The sequence below is a fragment of the Vombatus ursinus genome, unplaced genomic scaffold (assembly GCF_900497805.2).
Source record: "Vombatus ursinus unplaced genomic scaffold, bare-nosed wombat genome assembly UNPS02014768.1, whole genome shotgun sequence".
Classification (NCBI taxonomy): domain Eukaryota; kingdom Metazoa; phylum Chordata; class Mammalia; order Diprotodontia; family Vombatidae; genus Vombatus; species Vombatus ursinus.
The window spans coordinates 36,258,721-36,274,411 of NW_020954546.1; the positions used below are offsets into that span (position 1 = coordinate 36,258,721).

The 15,691-nt window shown below is 45.8% G+C and overlaps 1 protein-coding gene across 1 annotated transcript; it reads right to left on the reverse strand.

Moving 5' to 3' along the window:
- Positions 1-687: 687 nt before the first annotated feature.
- Positions 688-12,011, reverse strand: LOC114043210 (pleckstrin homology domain-containing family O member 1). The gene is made up of 6 exons (XM_027862241.1): positions 11,896-12,011; positions 10,934-11,080; positions 5,109-5,249; positions 4,174-4,278; positions 3,708-3,809; positions 688-1,512 (listed from the first exon to the last, which is right to left on the reverse strand). Exons 1-6 carry the CDS (start codon positions 11,923-11,925, stop codon positions 811-813), a joined length of 1,227 nt encoding a protein of 408 aa, XP_027718042.1. The 5' UTR covers positions 11,926-12,011; the 3' UTR covers positions 688-810.
- Positions 12,012-15,691: the final 3,680 nt, after the last annotated feature.

The following is a 15,691-nucleotide window of genomic DNA, read 5'->3' on the forward strand; positions in this document are numbered from 1 at the left end:
ATGCTCCACAACCAAGTTTCATTCTTAGATCAGTTCTCCCTTGGGGTCAGCTGTCCCTCATTCCCCTGCTAGAGAAGCCCCACCCTCTGGAGAAGCAAAGAGAATACTACCACCTCTTCATGGTAACACCACAAGCATCACATCCTTAAACTCATTTTGGGTGGAGGGAGAAGTAAATACCAGAATAAGGAATAAAAGAGAAAGAGAGGGAGCTTAAATCGCAATGAGGGGCTGTTAGAAAGATCACATCTGATTGCTGTTTGGATTCTACAGACTATCCTTCTTTCTCCACTCTGAGCCCCCTTCCCTTTACCGATACCAAAGGTTGAAACAGATGGAAGTAGAACCCGCCTCCCCAGAGTCTGGACTTTCTGGCCTTAGAGGCCACCCTGGGTAAGGGCACAAAATGATTATTCCTTCTGCTCCCATCAAACTAGGATTTGAACCATAAACACATAGCCTCTGTGTTGGGGTGGGGGACTGCAGAGAGACTGGTTCTCACTCCTCCTCCTCATGTCTCTAGTAGTGGAGTCAGATAGTCTCCAACATCTCTTCTCTCCTCTTTGGGTCCAGATCTTTACCATTCAGTAGAGAATACCTCTCCCTCAAATCTGAGCCCAGTTTATGGCTCCAGGGGGGACAGGGGGAGGGATCAAGGGAGGATTAGGCACCAGCAGGAGCCATGAGTTGTTTTTTGTTTTTTTTTTTGATTGTGGTAAATTAAAAAACAAAATAAAACAAAACAAACCCTATCCCAGTGTCTGCCCATCCCTCCCTCCAATGTGTCCTAGACCCCTCTTTCTTGCCCCCTCACATCAGGCTCTTCCGGTACTGGCTGTGCTGAGTAGTGTGTCTGAGTTGGGAGTCTGGGGTCTGAAGGTCCATCTGTCTGTACAGGTCCCTCAGCTCCCTCACCTCCTGCAGTACTCTCTTTGCCTGGCTCCAATTGGATGATGCCTCCCCAAGCAGTCGCTCTGTCTCCAGCAGCAGCTGTTCTGACTCAGAGTCAGGGGGAGAACGTGGAGGGTCCTTGGCCTTTCGTTTCCCATCCCCCAGCCCCTGCACCTCTGCCAGCAGCTCCTGAGTCTTCTCCAGTTTCCTGGCTACCAGGTCCTGGATCCGGGACAGCTGTCCAGGGTGAGGTGGGGTTGGGGTAGAGTGATTCTCAGGCTGTAGCAGGCCATGGGCTGGGGCAGCATCCCGCTGAGACAAGATTTCTTCCAAGGAAGCACATCGTCCTTTCTCTGAGGGCGTCTGCTTCTTGGGAGCCTGGGGAGTATAGGGGGCCCCCTTATCTGGCTTCTCCCAGGGCCGGGGAAAGCTACAGCCCCGGTCCACAGCGGGGTGTATTCTGTCTGAGTCTGCCCGTCGCCGGCCTTCTGCCAGCTGGGCCATTGACTTGTCCAGGTCAACACGGAAGCTCTCAGCACAAGAAGTGGGGTCTTCAGGGGAGGGGTCCTCCTCTTGGATCAGGTCCAAGGTCAACATTCCATCAGAGGTAGAGGTTGAGGCCTGCATCAGGAAGTACAATGACCATGGTCGTGAATAGAGATATTGGGAAGGACTACTCGGGCAAACATTCCTCCTCTCTGGCTGACGCCTTCTCCAACTCCAATTCCATGCAACAAGTAGTTATTAGATGCCTACTGTGCACTAGAGCGTTGAAGACAGGGAGGAAGCAGTACCTGCCTTTGAGGTTCTTTCCTAACTGTATGATGATAATTTATACTTGATTACTTGAATTGGTGTAATGATTTTTCATGTGGAGGGAAGCCTGGGTCACTTCTCTTTGCCCCAAGCACCCAATGTAAGGTTCCAGACTGAGAAGATATTCTGTATCTCCTCATCCACATCCCTCTGAGTGGGTGGGGGTGGAAGGGCAGTGGGTACTGAGGCATCTATTGGTATGGTAGACAGAGTGATGGGCTGGAGTTCAAATTTGACCTTAGACTCTACTAGCTAGGTAACCTGGTGCAAATCACATAACTTCTATCTACCTCAGTTTCCTCAACTGTAAAACGGGGATGATAATAGCACCTACCTCAAAGGGCTGTTGCGAGAATCAAATGAGGTCATATTTGTAAAAGGGACTTAGCACTTTAGTTTGGCACTTGATAGGTGCTATATAAATACCTATTCCCTTCCTCCTTCTAGCTACATGACCCAGCTCCCTCTACTATCCTGATTTCCCCAACCTCATACTGAGACCTTAAAAAAATACCCCAAAATAAAACAACAATATTCAGAATACTAAACCCCTTTGAAACATGGACAAATCTATAGCAGGTTAGCAAACTTATAAGAATACGTTAGTCGACACTGACATTTATATAGTGCTTTATATATACACTGCCTCATTTGAGCCTAACAACAACCCAGTGATAAGTCACCTGGTTGACATTTTCTCATATTATCTCATGATGTCTCTTGTAGTATTCTTTTTTTTAATTCGTGTAATGTTACTTACATTTTCATATTTTTCCTCTCTCCTTGACTCAAGGGTCTTCTGTCTCTAATCCTTTTTCCACAGAAATACCAAAGTGATATTCCTAAAGTACTAGTCCAGGGATGGGGAACCTTCTGCCTCAAGCCCTTAATAAAAGGATTTGTTCTGTGAAGTTTGGATTCAGTTAAAGGGCTGCACTTGAGGACCTAGAGGGGCATATGTGGCCTCGAGGCCACAGGTTCCCCACCCTTGTACTAGACTGACCATGTCACATGTCTGCTGCTAGGATCATATATAAACTTTTCTGGCATTCAAAGCCCTTCCCAATCTGGCTCCAATCTACTTTTCTAGGTTTTTATTCATTATTTCCCTACATACACTCTTCAGTCTAAACTGGCCTTCTGCTATTTCTCTCTCTCTCTCTCTTTCTTTTTTTTTTCTTTTTGGTGAGGCAATTGGGGTTAAGTGACTTGCCCAGAGTCACACGGCTAGTGAGTGTTTATGTGTCTGAGGTCAGATTTGAACTCAGGTTCTCCTGACTCCAGGATCAGTGCTCTATCCACTGCGTCACCTAGCTGCCCCTGCTATTTCTCATATACAGTACTTCATTTGCCATCTCTGGGCATAGACACTGTCTGTCCTCCATATCTGGAATGTGCTTCTTCTTTACCAAATTCTACCTCTTAGAATCAATCCCTGCTTTTCTTCAAAACTCAGCTCAGACATTGCCTTTTACATTCTGATTCCAAACCCTGCTGCCCCTAGTTACTAGTGCCTACCCCCATAGATTTCCTTTATTTTATTTATACTTATATGTGACCAGGCTTTCTCCCCTAATAAAATGTTTCTTGAGTTCCAGGACTTTTATTTTTGTCTTTGTATTTCCAGCACTTACCAGGGATTTAATAAATGCTTGGTGATTGATTGACCTTTCAATTAGACAGTATTCCTTGAGGGTAAGGACTTGATGTATTATGTATTAAAATTTTTTTTGCATGTTCTACAACCTAACACTTTCTAGGCAGGTGGTAAATGCTAAGTATTTAAATATTTATTGAATTAAGGGTTTGGTAGTGATCCATAAAGCATTAAGGGAAACTAGGATGTTCTATGATGTACACAACCTTTAGAGACTGATGGCAAGCAGGATTATCACACCCATCCACAAAGATGTACCCTGGTGCCATTTTACAAGATAAAACCTTGACCTGGATGGAAGAGGAATCTCAGCTAGTATGGAAATTCTGATATTCTTACGTACCACAGCCATTAGGTGTCCTCGGGTGGGGGGACGTCGAGAGTGCTGGATCTTTGCTCTGTCACGGGTAGGATGGGCAAGGTAGCTGTCCTCTTCAACAGTGACCTGCGGATGAGAAGACTTGTGTTCCTTACAGCCTCCCTCCTTCTGTCTCAACTTCCCTGAAAATACTTGCACTGGGGAACAGATCCTGTGACCTGTCCCACAATACATCCCTTGGATTTCAGGATATCCTAGTTTTGAAAGAATCTCTAATCTGGTCCCTAAACTCTGGCCCTCACATCCCAAAGTTAGAATAGAAGACCTGGACAAGAGAGAACTGTGAAGGGGTTAGGAGGAGATAAGCATGAGTTTGAGAGAGAGAGGGAGTTGGAGGGGAGCAGGTCAATGGGGCCAGTTAGTTAATTCAGCTTTCCTCTTGGTGCTAACTAGACCTGCCCATCTCCACACTGATCCCAACCTCACCAACCTCATCCAGGATTCGATTCTTGGCTCGGGTGATGGCAGAACTGAGGGCGTTAATCCAAGACTCCTTCTCCTCTGGACTCACTGCCAGGAAGATCAGGTTGGGTGCCTGGTTGGGGGTGGGGGTGAAGATTTTGGTTATAACCTGGGGGTTACAGTTAATGCCCCTATCCCTGAGGTTGCCTTGGAGACTTAATAGTGAAAATACTAAGATGTCTTATCTGTTTTGGCCCCACCTTTTCCAGGAGGGAGATTCTATTTCTGTCATCATTCCTTCTCTTCCCCCTCCCCACAAACCCACACCAACTCTTTAGGGATGCCATTATGCCCCCCTACAAAAATGTACAACTGGGCACTCTGTCTTTGAAGTGATTATGAATTTTGTACAGGATAGAGTCTTGGGCTTTGCTGTCCTGGCCCCTAAGCTCAAATGGACTATGGATGTGAAGGAGAGAATATTGAGAGGGACACAGGTGATTATGGGGCTGGAGAAGAGAAGGCTGGTGGTTGGGGGGCAGTGAAGGACAGGCAAAAAAAAAAAGGTCTTTACATGTATGAAGGAACATTTTCCAGGAAATGGGAGTAGCTGCTGTGTGGTCACTTAGACAAAAGGAAATAGGTTTAGGCTACTACTTGCCTCTTAGGGATAATATAAGCATTCTCTCCCAAGAGAAGTAAAGGGGCTTTCTTCTCTGGGCACATTTAAGAAGATAGGATGGGTATCAGTGGGCAGAGGAGAAGAGCCTGAGGGACCGGGGAAGATTGAGGGATGAATACTCCAAGAAAAGGTCAAAGTTGATGGGGGAGCCTGGGGACTGTAGACTTGGGAGGTAAGAGAACTCACTGAGAGAAACAGTGAGCATATGCATGGGAGAGATCTTCTCCACAGCGCTGTGTACAATAAGCGTCCAGGGGGCCAAGGCGGTAGGGACGACATACCATGTTCCCAGGCTGTTTGGAGTGTGCCAGGGTAAACTTGCTGTGATTCTTCTTGCTCCGGCTCTTGGATTTCCGAAGCTCCTCGCATTTCTCATAGTCGCTCAGGTCAAATACTTCCTGGACATTTTTCTCATCTTTTATCTAAGGGGCGGGGGCGGGGTGAATTGGTGTGGGGGGAGATAAGAATTATTTGGCCCTTTCCCCCATTAACTCATTGGTTCAAACCAGCCCAGGGAGAGGAAAAAAAAACAAACCAAAAACAAGAAAGTCTGGGGTGGTTGCAAGTCAGGAGGCTCTGAGAAGGTACCCCAGAGAAGGGAGGAATTGGGAGGGCTCATTTGTTAACTCCTAGCTGGAGGATTTGTTCATAAGTACCCTATTTCCCTATTCTTTTCCACCAGAACAGACTTCACATTTTCTCAATCCCACTCTTCCCCTCTTCTCCCTTCTCCTTTAGAGGACATGGTTTAAGTGGCTAAGCTCATCCCTTAGTCTGGAGAAGGCAGGGACAGCCTCTGGAATCTCTAGAGGCTGCCAAATCAAACTCTCTTCATCTTTCCCTTCAGGGTCATTTTTTAAACTTTGTCTTAGGGTCCTCTCCTATCCTTTCCCAGAGCGTCCCCTACTGTTTTCTGAACAGTACCCTTGAACTGGCTCTTGGGTTTATTTGGGTCTGATTAGGTCAGAGGTCAGCAGAAATCATCTTAATCAATTCTCCAAATGAATGGGTCCATGATCTTAGAAGGAAGGAGGTAAGAGAGGTTAAGGGTAGGGAGGATCCACGTGTGGCCTCCCACTATAGTGACATTCACTTTGGGTGCCCCTCGCTCTGCCCCTTCTCAGCCCCCACCTTTACTAAACCTTTTTATAAAGACATTCATCTGCCTGTTGTATTTCAGGAGCCAGATTACTACAGCAACGGAGACTCACTCCCTGTGCCGCAAAGTTTGTTCAGTACAGCTAAAAACTACAAATGCTTCCCCTCTTCTCAAACTCAGGCCCCCTTAAAGTCCTGTGTCAATTCAATCTAGACTCATTGAGTCTATAAAATCATCTAACAATAACAACAGCTAACATGCATACAACACTTTACAGCCCACAAAGTGTTTTCCTTACAACAACACTATGAGGTAGGTATTGCAAGCATTATTAGTCCCATGTTACATACAAGAAGACTGAGTTCTTTAGAGGTTGGATGACTTACTAAATCAAGGTCATAGGCTAGGAAGTGGTGAATCCCAGGCCTTCTAGAGTAAGCCCAAGGCTTCTTGCAATGAACTGCTATTCTGGCTCTTCCCATGCTGCCTCTGCCTGTACGGGCATAGTACCTAGGTACTTCTAGGTACTTGTAGAGACACAAGAGTCTTCTAAAGAAAATACTGCACAATCTCCTTGCACCACCCCATTTTGAGAATTGAAGGTTCCTTACTGTTAAGAAATATCCCTTGTATCTAAATCTTAATCTTTCCTGTTGTAGTCTTCTAAGAATCGACCCTTATTTCCATGGCCTTCTCTGATCACAACAAATCAAACTTCCTTAACCTTTCTCTCCAGGTTCATTATTAAAACTTTCTCTTAGGATCCTCTCCTATCCTTTCCCAGAGTGTCCTCCTTTGTCTTCTGAAGCTGGGGGACCTGGAACTAGCTCTTGGGTTCATTTGGGCCTGATTAGGACGGAGGTCAGAGGAGGCAGTCTTAATTCCCCAAATGAATTAGCCCACAATTGCTGTGCCTGTGCTTAAGGGCATTAGAAGCAGTTGGAGGTCCATAATGGGTATATAGTTGGGGAAAAGGTGGCATCTGTTACTGTTTCTCCACTAGCTGGGAGGCCTGGTGTGAGGGGTGCCTTTGAGAATAAGCAAGCCATGGTTTCTGGAAGAGAAATAGCTGAGATGAAAGAAACACAAACCAATCTCCACGTGTGTCTCCTAGTGCTGGCTTTGTTACAGATAAATGCACAACTACATGTAGCTACACGTCTCCCAAGTCCCCCCGGGACACAGCCCCATGCACAGCAGAGTCCCCCCTCTGTGTCAGAGATAACAAAATGCACACACTCAGATAACAGAATTCTGAGTCACATACATTTTATAATTACAAGCCTGGCACTCCAGAGGCCCCTCCTCCTGCTTCCAAATAAAACTCTTGGCACCATCTCAGATAGATGCAGGTTTCTCTACCAGTCCCTAAGCCCTTATCTCCAACTCTACTCTGCACCGTCTACCTGTCCTTTGGAACCAAGAACTGCTTTATAGTACTGAGCACTGTAACAAAAAGTTCATCCTCCCATCCTCCCAGCTACAATCTGGCTTACACATCTACTTGGATTTTTTTCACGGTTGGGGTCTCTCAGACCTCTTCTCTTCTTATCTCCTTAGACTTTTTGGGGAGAGGAAAGGAATCAAAAACTCTGAAGCCACATTGGTAGAGGTGTGGCCAGACCCTGGCAAGGGGCTCCTAAGTCAAGAACAATTCCCAGAAACATGGGGCAGGGACATACAATGGTGTGTCACTTCTCTTCCCCCTCCTTTCCCAGAGAATATCAACAGAGACCAGAAGTTATGGAAAGGAAGGCAATGGGTGTGTATAAGGGAAGGGGCATAAGAGTGGGTGGTTTGTTCTTTTTTCCCCAGAAGAGGGGAGTGGGTTCACCTATAATCAGAACTGAGAACTTGGAAGAGGCTATAGGAAAAAGGGAAAATTGAGATGGATACTAGGCAAGATGGGGGAAGAAACAGACAGAAGTGGTATAAGAGTGGACACTTCAAGGGGTCAGGGTCAGGGAGTCTAGAACTTGGTTTCCTTCTTGAATTTATTATTTTTTTCATAAAAAAAATCTCTAAAAGCCACTTCCAGAATTATTGATCTTTTGAAACTGCCCCTTCCCTTCCTTTGCCTCTATGTCCCAGGTCTGCAAAAGCATAGATGTCTATAAAACAAAAAGACTTGTCCTGACCCTCTTGCTCCAGCTATTTCAAAGGCTTCCTGAGGGAGATTCATATTCCTGCAATGTCAGCACCACTTATCTTGAGGACCCTCAAATCTTTCTGGAAAATGGAACCTTAGTGCTAAGAATCGGAAAAACTCTCAACAACACAGGCTGCTTTTGGGCTGGGCATTTCTGAGAGGTCATATCACCCCTAAAGAAACTCTCAGTATTTCCTCCTGGGGTTGCCTGTCTGTTCTATGGTCCCTAGGGCTGAAAGGTAATTGGAGGAGAAGGACAAATATGGGAAATTTACTAGGAGTGGTAGGTATAAAGACAAAGACATTCTTGCATCATCATTATCATCACCATGACTTGCATTTATATCGCACTTTATATATGGTAACTGTTGATCTTTTATGAAACAACTTACAAATGACCTAAAATACAACATACAGTGTGTCACAAAAATCTTAGTGCAGTTTTAAATTAAGTTTAAAGTCTATTTAAAGCTGAAAACTTCTCTAGGATGTCCACCCTTTAACCTTCTCTTCAAACTTATTTATTATTTTGAGACCTCAAGACTCAGTCCTGTCAGTGCTCAAATACTTTGGGGAAAAGGGCTGCTTTGGCCTGAGATGGGGGCATGATCACCAGTTGGGGTGCTGGGGAGAAGTTGTGAGGGAAGTGTGGCAACTTTCCTACTCTTCTCTATGGGCAAGATGAAATCTGGAGCCCTATTAGGGGCCCTAAAACTTAGGCTGATTTCTGCCTAAAAATGCCTCACAAATACGGTAAGACATTGACCTATTTGTTTCCCAGATCACCTGATGCCTTCTTCTACCCTAATCATTTCTGTTGGAGGAGCAAAGCCACACTTTGAATCCCTCATTTTAGATAACCTCTCCCATAACTAGCCAGATGCTACTGATTCATAGAACACTAGACATCTCTGCCTGAGGTCATTCCATCCCTCCCTCTGCCTTCACACTCCAACCTTCCTCTCCCACAGGCAGGGGTCAGTCACCCTGGCTCTCCCCATGACTACTCCCTTGCTAAAACACAGACAAGAAAGGGATGCCCTGTTTCCTTTTGTTCCTTCCTATCCCCTCCTCCCCCTCACCATACTTGTGTTTCCCCTTGTGATATGACGTGTGGGAAGTCCTCCCTGACTGTTCTCTGACGTTTCCTGCCATTATGAAGTTCAGGGAAAACAGATGATACACTTTGACACTTATTCAGGAAAGCCAGAATACTGTGGAGAAAATCCTCTGCAGGAATTGGATGTATGTGTGTATGTGACATTGAAGGGATATTTTCCTGTCAAACTCCCTAAAAACAAATCCACTCAATTCCTTTTTCTTTCTTCCTCTTCTCTGGACCCAGACTTTCTCCAGTATTCAGACAAAGACCCAGGCCCCACACTGATTTGGACAATTGAGGCTTCCCTTTTAAAAAGAAATTTTGAGGGTAGAAGGTTTCCAGGTCTTTCCTACTCTGCCACAACCTGGATTGTTCCTGTGCCTATAGTCTCCAGGCTTGGCCAGAATGTGTATGAATACCATAAAAGGATTTATTTAGCCACTCACAACCTTCAGAATAAGGAAAGCAGGGGGCTCTGGGAAGCCAGAATTCAAGGAGGATTTCCCACAGTCAGTGCTGGTACGGAGAGCCAAGGCAAAGGAAGTCAAACTATCTTGACTGGGAAGTCCAGGAAGAGTCTCCCAGCTATGTGACACAGAAGTGGCAAGGGAGATGAAATGACTTCTGGCCAGGGGGTCAGTTTAGATTTCTCATTACTCTACAAACTGAGTTCCGTCTATAAGTCAGCTTTTTTTTCCTCTGGTTTGAGATACTAAGTCCTTTTCTTCCCTCCAAGGAAACACACAGGCTAAAGCAGAGGATGGGGAAGAGGGAGAGGGAGTGGGAGCGTAAAGGGTCCGTGGTTTATGACCAGGACCTGGGTATCCTAACCCAACATGAACTAAAGTTTCTAGTTCAACAACAGAACTGGATCTGGCTGGGGGAAAAGACAAAGATTGTTGGTTGCATTTTCCCCCTCTGGTTTCTTCCTTCAGGGAGGCAAAAAAGGGGATAAGTAACCTTTCCTCTGGTCCCCAATTGACTTGGAAGTTTTTTCTGTCCCTTTTCTTTTCCTGGGAGGTGAGGGAGGGAAAAGAGCATAATGGACACACAATAAGAACTTAATAAATGTTTGTTAAGTTGAATAGTTAACAAATAGAACCCCCCAGCGCTCACAAACCGATATGCTCTATCCCAGGTCGTGTTGGACTGACTTTCACATATCACAGTGATCTCGGGCCCTCTGTGTGTTATTCTATCTCCCTTATGATTCAGTGCAGCTGAGCTGTTGATATGATCAATGTATGGCCTCGATAGAAACAGGAAAAGGGAGGGAAGTTGGCTGGGGGCTGGGGGTTGGGGGGGTGATGGTGGACTGAGCAGAATGTTTCGGCAGCAGCAGAGGAAACAATTCTGTCTGCAGATGGAGGCTGCAGACAGGACTGGGGGTGGGGTGGGAGGGACATTGGGGGAAGGGCTCCCCATTTATCAGAAGGTTTTTTTTAAGTCTTGGGATAAAATCGCCTTTTGTTATCGGACAAATGTACGCAAAGGGAAAACCACCAACTAGGCTTCAAACTCAACGTCTGCCACCCAACTCAGGGCATTTCTCAGCGAAGGGCAACCTTGTCATCGGACAAGGTGTGGTGGAGGATAGATAGACTGCTTCCTCAACTTGCTTTGGGAATACTAAATATGGTTTATGGGGGTGGGATGGGGGTGGGGAGGTAGAAGCGAGGGGATGTAAAAGGCTGATGTAGAGAATGAGGGAATGTGGAGAGGAGAGCTGGAGTGGTTGGAGGCAAGGGAATCCTACCTCCTTCTCAGAGATGTAGAGCTGGTCCCCTTTCAACACCACGTAGCGGTTTTTCCAGATCTCCCTAAAAATCCCTTTCCCACAGAATTTCCGCACCCAGCCGACCTTTTCAGGCAGTGCGGACTGATGGTTTCCATCCTGGGGCCCCTGCCGCAGGGGGTGGGGGTTGGGGAAGATAAGAAGCACATTATTAAGTGTTAATTTGTTTTTTCTCCCACTCTCCACTAGCTGCCTCCCTCCCCGCCTTCTAGATCACCCTAGGGGCTGGAGAGACTGGGGGAAGTCAGTGAGGTTCCCGCGGGTCCTCACTCTTGGCAGTCAGTCCCCTTCCCCATCATGACCTCCCTCAGCCCGAGATAAACAGCGGAAACAACCCAGGAGAGGGGATGCAGAGGCTGGGAGCTCAGGCCTTGGGGAGGGAGAGGGTGTGAAAAAGTGGGAACTGGTGACTCTCCCACTGTCCTTCTTTCCCCCTTCTCCCGCCCCCGCCCCCATTTTCCTCTTTCCGAAGCGCCTGGGGTTAATGGCATTTTATTCTATTTTCATTGTCTTTTTTTCCTCTCTCCACTGCAGAGCACGATGCAAACTGCTGCTGGTTTCCCATTGGAGAGGAGGTGGGGGTAGAGGAGAAGCTGAGGCAAGTACTATCCATCTTGACTAGGCTCCCCCCAGCAAAAAGCACCCCTAAATACTGAAGCTTCTTGTTAGCAACTAGGATGACAGGCTCAGGGATCCGTGGGAGGTAACTGCATCCCATAAATTGAATGAAATGTAAAATCTTCAGACTGGGATGGCAAAGGAGGAGGGGGGAAGGGGAGCGGGCGCGGTGGGGGGAAGGGGACAAGACTCTGTGCTCCCACGGTCCCTGCCCCCCCTCAAAACAGGCCGGAACCCCGGAAGGAGATAGAGGGGGTCCTGGTAGGAGAAAGTCAACTGAATTAGAGGAAGCAAGAGACACTCACCCTCTTGGTGGAATTGTTCTTCTTCATCATCCCGGGTGGGCTCGGGCAGAGGGGAGGGGGTGGGGGGCCGGCCCGGGGTCCCGGTGGCGGAGGCCGGTTTGATGTGGCTCGTTCCAAGGGGGAGGGTGTTGGAGATGCCCCCGGCGCCGCCTCCGCCTCCTCCTCCGCCTCCTCCTCCGCCTCCTCCTCCGCCCTTTTCTAGACTCTCCCTGTCTCCCTTCTTTGTAGCTCCGGTTACACTAAGGGCCAGCCTCCCTCGCACTCACACTCTCACACACAAGCATGCCTGCCCCCCCTCGGCTCCCTCTATCCCGCCCCCCGCACACCTCCCATCCTGATCCCAGCGCACGCACAAACACACGCCCGCTCAGGGTCTGGTCTCTCCTCCGACCCGGCTCTCTCTGGGCAACACAGTCCGCTCCAGGCAGCTCCATCCACAGTTGCCCGCCCGGGCCCCGCTGACGTCGTGAGTTCAGAATAAAGGGCGAATCGCGGAGCCCGACCTACTGTGCAGCTTCCCCCTCCCTCCTTTGTTTCTGACTCACCAGGGGTAAAGAAGAGAAGAAGAGAGATCGAGACAGAGAGACACAGAAGAGAACCACAGAGAGGGCCAGAGAGATGGAGATGAGGCACACAGACAGACACACAGTGAGAGGTGGAGCCAGAGAGACTGATAGAATCAGCAAGACAGACAGAAACGAGCTCGGGAGGGGAACCCTAGAAACAGATGGAGAGTCCCAGGGGCAGGGGGCGCGGCAAAAGATCATAGGATCAAGACAAGGTTAAAGAGACACAGAGATTTGTAAGAATTGGTATTTGGGAGTTTCTCCTCCAAGGGGAGGGCTTGACATTTCTCCATTTTGGACTTTCCCTCCAAACAAGGGAACGTGGTGGGTAGGAGAGCTGTAGGAGAAGGGGAGGTGGTAGAGAAAATGGTCTGAGGAGTTTAGGTATCATGGAAAAGTTTTCTGCTTTTTCTCTTCCAGGGGAAGACTGTGGGTGGGGAAGGGCATCAAAAGGGGGAGGGAGGGACTGAGGAGAGGGAGTAAGTTCTGATTGGGGGAAACCTTGCAGCCAGCCCAATTCTAGGAGAGCCTGTGGTTCTGAACCTATAGCCTCAGTGTCCTCAGCTAGTCGCTAAAGGAGAGAGGACTGGGAGTGCGCCAGTCTTCCTTCTGTTCGTAGGTCCACTCACCAGGCAACTTTGGACAAGGCTCTTTTTATCCATCTGTACAGTCTGCCCATCTGTAAAGTGGAAAGAATAGTGTCTTCTCTACTTTCGGATAAAATGAGATTAGAAATGACAGCTCTTTAAAAGTTAAAATACTGTAGAAGTGAAAGGGATAATTATTCCTGTTGGGAAAGAAGGGCTGGTCAAGAAGAGAGAGGGAAGGATCATAGATGGACAGTGTCTGTGTTCATGCATTGTCAGACTCTAGATTAGAGGAAGGCTACCCCCACCTCCCACCCCCAGTATATTGGATGGACCCCCTGTGAAGGATTTGTAAGAGGACATAGAACAGAGTCACATCAGAAGACAAGGATAGTTTGAGATGTTCGTGCTGTCACATTAATGACATCCGTGATCCACCAAATTATTGTTAAGATCCCTGCCGGTGGGTGGGAGAGTGTCATATTCCCCCCCCCTGGAGTTCACTTAGGAGTGGGGACAAGGATTAGGGGATGTCCTGCTTAGAAGCAGATAATAAACTTGATGAGTGTTTCCCATTTTTTCCAGTGTTTCTGACATGCCTATAAATTTTGTGACAAAGACCAGGGAGAAGTCTGCCTCTCTACTATCCATATGCCTTCCTACACTGCACATCCCAGCCACGTTAAATAATAATGATGGCAATTCCTTACATTTATATGGCACTTTATGGTAGCCAATAATTATCTTTATTGTATCTGCAGAATAGCTCATAGAGCCGGATGACATCCCATTTAACAGATCAAGAAATAGGTTGAGAGGTTGTGATTTTTCTAGTCTCTGAATCTGTCTAGTTTCAGTGTCTGAACTAGGACTAGAACCTCCCCCCTCCCCCTCTCTCTTTCACATACACACACACACACACACACACACACACACTCTATATCCTTCTTGCTTTTGCTACCTTGGTTACCCACAACCTCTGTCTTCTAGCCTACTTGTTAAAACAAGCAAAGAAGAATGAGGAAACTCAGGCTATTTTGATATGACATCAATCAATCAACAAACAAGTAATTTTATTAAGCACCTGCTGTGTGCCAGGCAGTCAGGGAAGGAGAACAAGCATTTATTGAGTGCCTACTATGTGTCAGGTGCTTTACAAATATTATCTCATTTGATCCTCACAACAACCTTGGGATGTAGGTGCTATTATTATCCCATTATACAGTTGAGCAGACGGGTTAAGTGACTTGCCCAGGGTCACATAACTGATAAGTATCTGAGGCCAAATTTGATTTCAGGTCTTCCTGACTTCAGGTCCAGTGCTCTATCCATTGTTCTACCTAATCAGGATACAAAGACAAAAATAAAAGTCCTTGTCCTCAAGATAATTATATTCTATGAAGGAAACAACATAAACACATGCAAGCAAATATAAAATAATTTGGAGGGGCGCTACTGCATCTTTTTTCTCTTTTTTTTTATTGTGAACTTAAACATTAACAAGCATTTAAATATACTAAGAACAGAAAAGATTACATATGAAATGGAACTTTTTAATGTTTCTTTCCTTCTTTCCCTCCTCCCTCTGTCTCTTTTTTAAAATTAAATTTTATTTTATTTTCAATCTGAACTCTCTTCCTCCTACTTTCCTTTCTCTTCCCTTCCCATTATGAAGACAAGAAAAATAAAACTTGTTACAAACATGTGTAGCCAAATAAAACAAATTCCTGTATTGGCCATGTCCAGGAAAAAATGTCTCAATCTATTCTCTGGGTCTATCATCTTTTTATCAGGACATGGCTAGTATGTTTCATCATAAGTCCTCTGGAATTGTAGGTGGTTGGTCATTATGTTGGTTAAAGTTCCCAAGTCTTTCAAAGTTGTTTTTCTTTACAATATTGTTGTTATAGTATAAATTGTTCTTGGTTCTGCTTACTTCACATCATTTCGTGCAAGTCTTCTGAAGTTTTTTTTTAAAGATTATTTACATTTTTGTTTATTTTAAAAATTTTTACCCAAGTTTTTATGAAACCATCCATCTTCTTCATCATTTCTTACAGCACAACAATATTCCATCACATTCATGTACCATAACTTGTTCAGCCAATCCCCAACTGATGGGCATCCCCTCAGAAAATGAGTTTCTATTACATACTATTCTTTATTAAATTCAACATGATAGTAACAACACGGTCATACTTGTTTTTGTCCCTTTCTGAAATTTTCTCATCTTTTTTTGTGAATTTTTAATGTTTTCTTAATGCTCTTTTCTTTCTTCTTTTTGTATCATTATCACTGCCCATCAACTCCTCACCAATTCCTACAAGAGACGCTCTCCTTTTAAATAAATATAGTCAAGTTAAACAAGCTGACATATTGGATTTTTCTGAAAATGTATGTCTCATTCACACCTAGTTTATCACCTCTTTGCCAAGATGTGGGAAGCATGCATCCTTCACCATTAGTCTTCTTAAGTCATAATTGATCATTGAATATATTGGAGTACCTAAGACTTTCAAAGTCATTTTTTTTTATGTGATTGTGTTCAAAGTAGAAACTGTATACTTCTGAATCTGCTCACTTCACTTTGTATCAGTTCATACAAATCTTCCCAGGTTTCACTGAATCCATTATATTTGTCAT

What these genes read in the sequence shown, in the direction of transcription:
- LOC114043210 (XM_027862241.1), bottom strand. Translation starts at nt 11,925, where the DNA reads ATGATGAAGAAGAACAATTCCACCAAGAGG. An exon ending in AGAACAATTCCACCAAGAGG is followed by an intron (nt 11,081 to 11,895) that starts GTGAGTGTCTCT and finishes CCCCTGCGGCAG; the next exon opens with GGGCCCCAGGATGGAAACCA. An exon ending in GAGGACACCTAATGGCTGTG is followed by an intron (nt 1,513 to 3,707) that starts GTACGTAAGAAT and finishes TTCCTGATGCAG; the next exon opens with GCCTCAACCTCTACCTCTGA.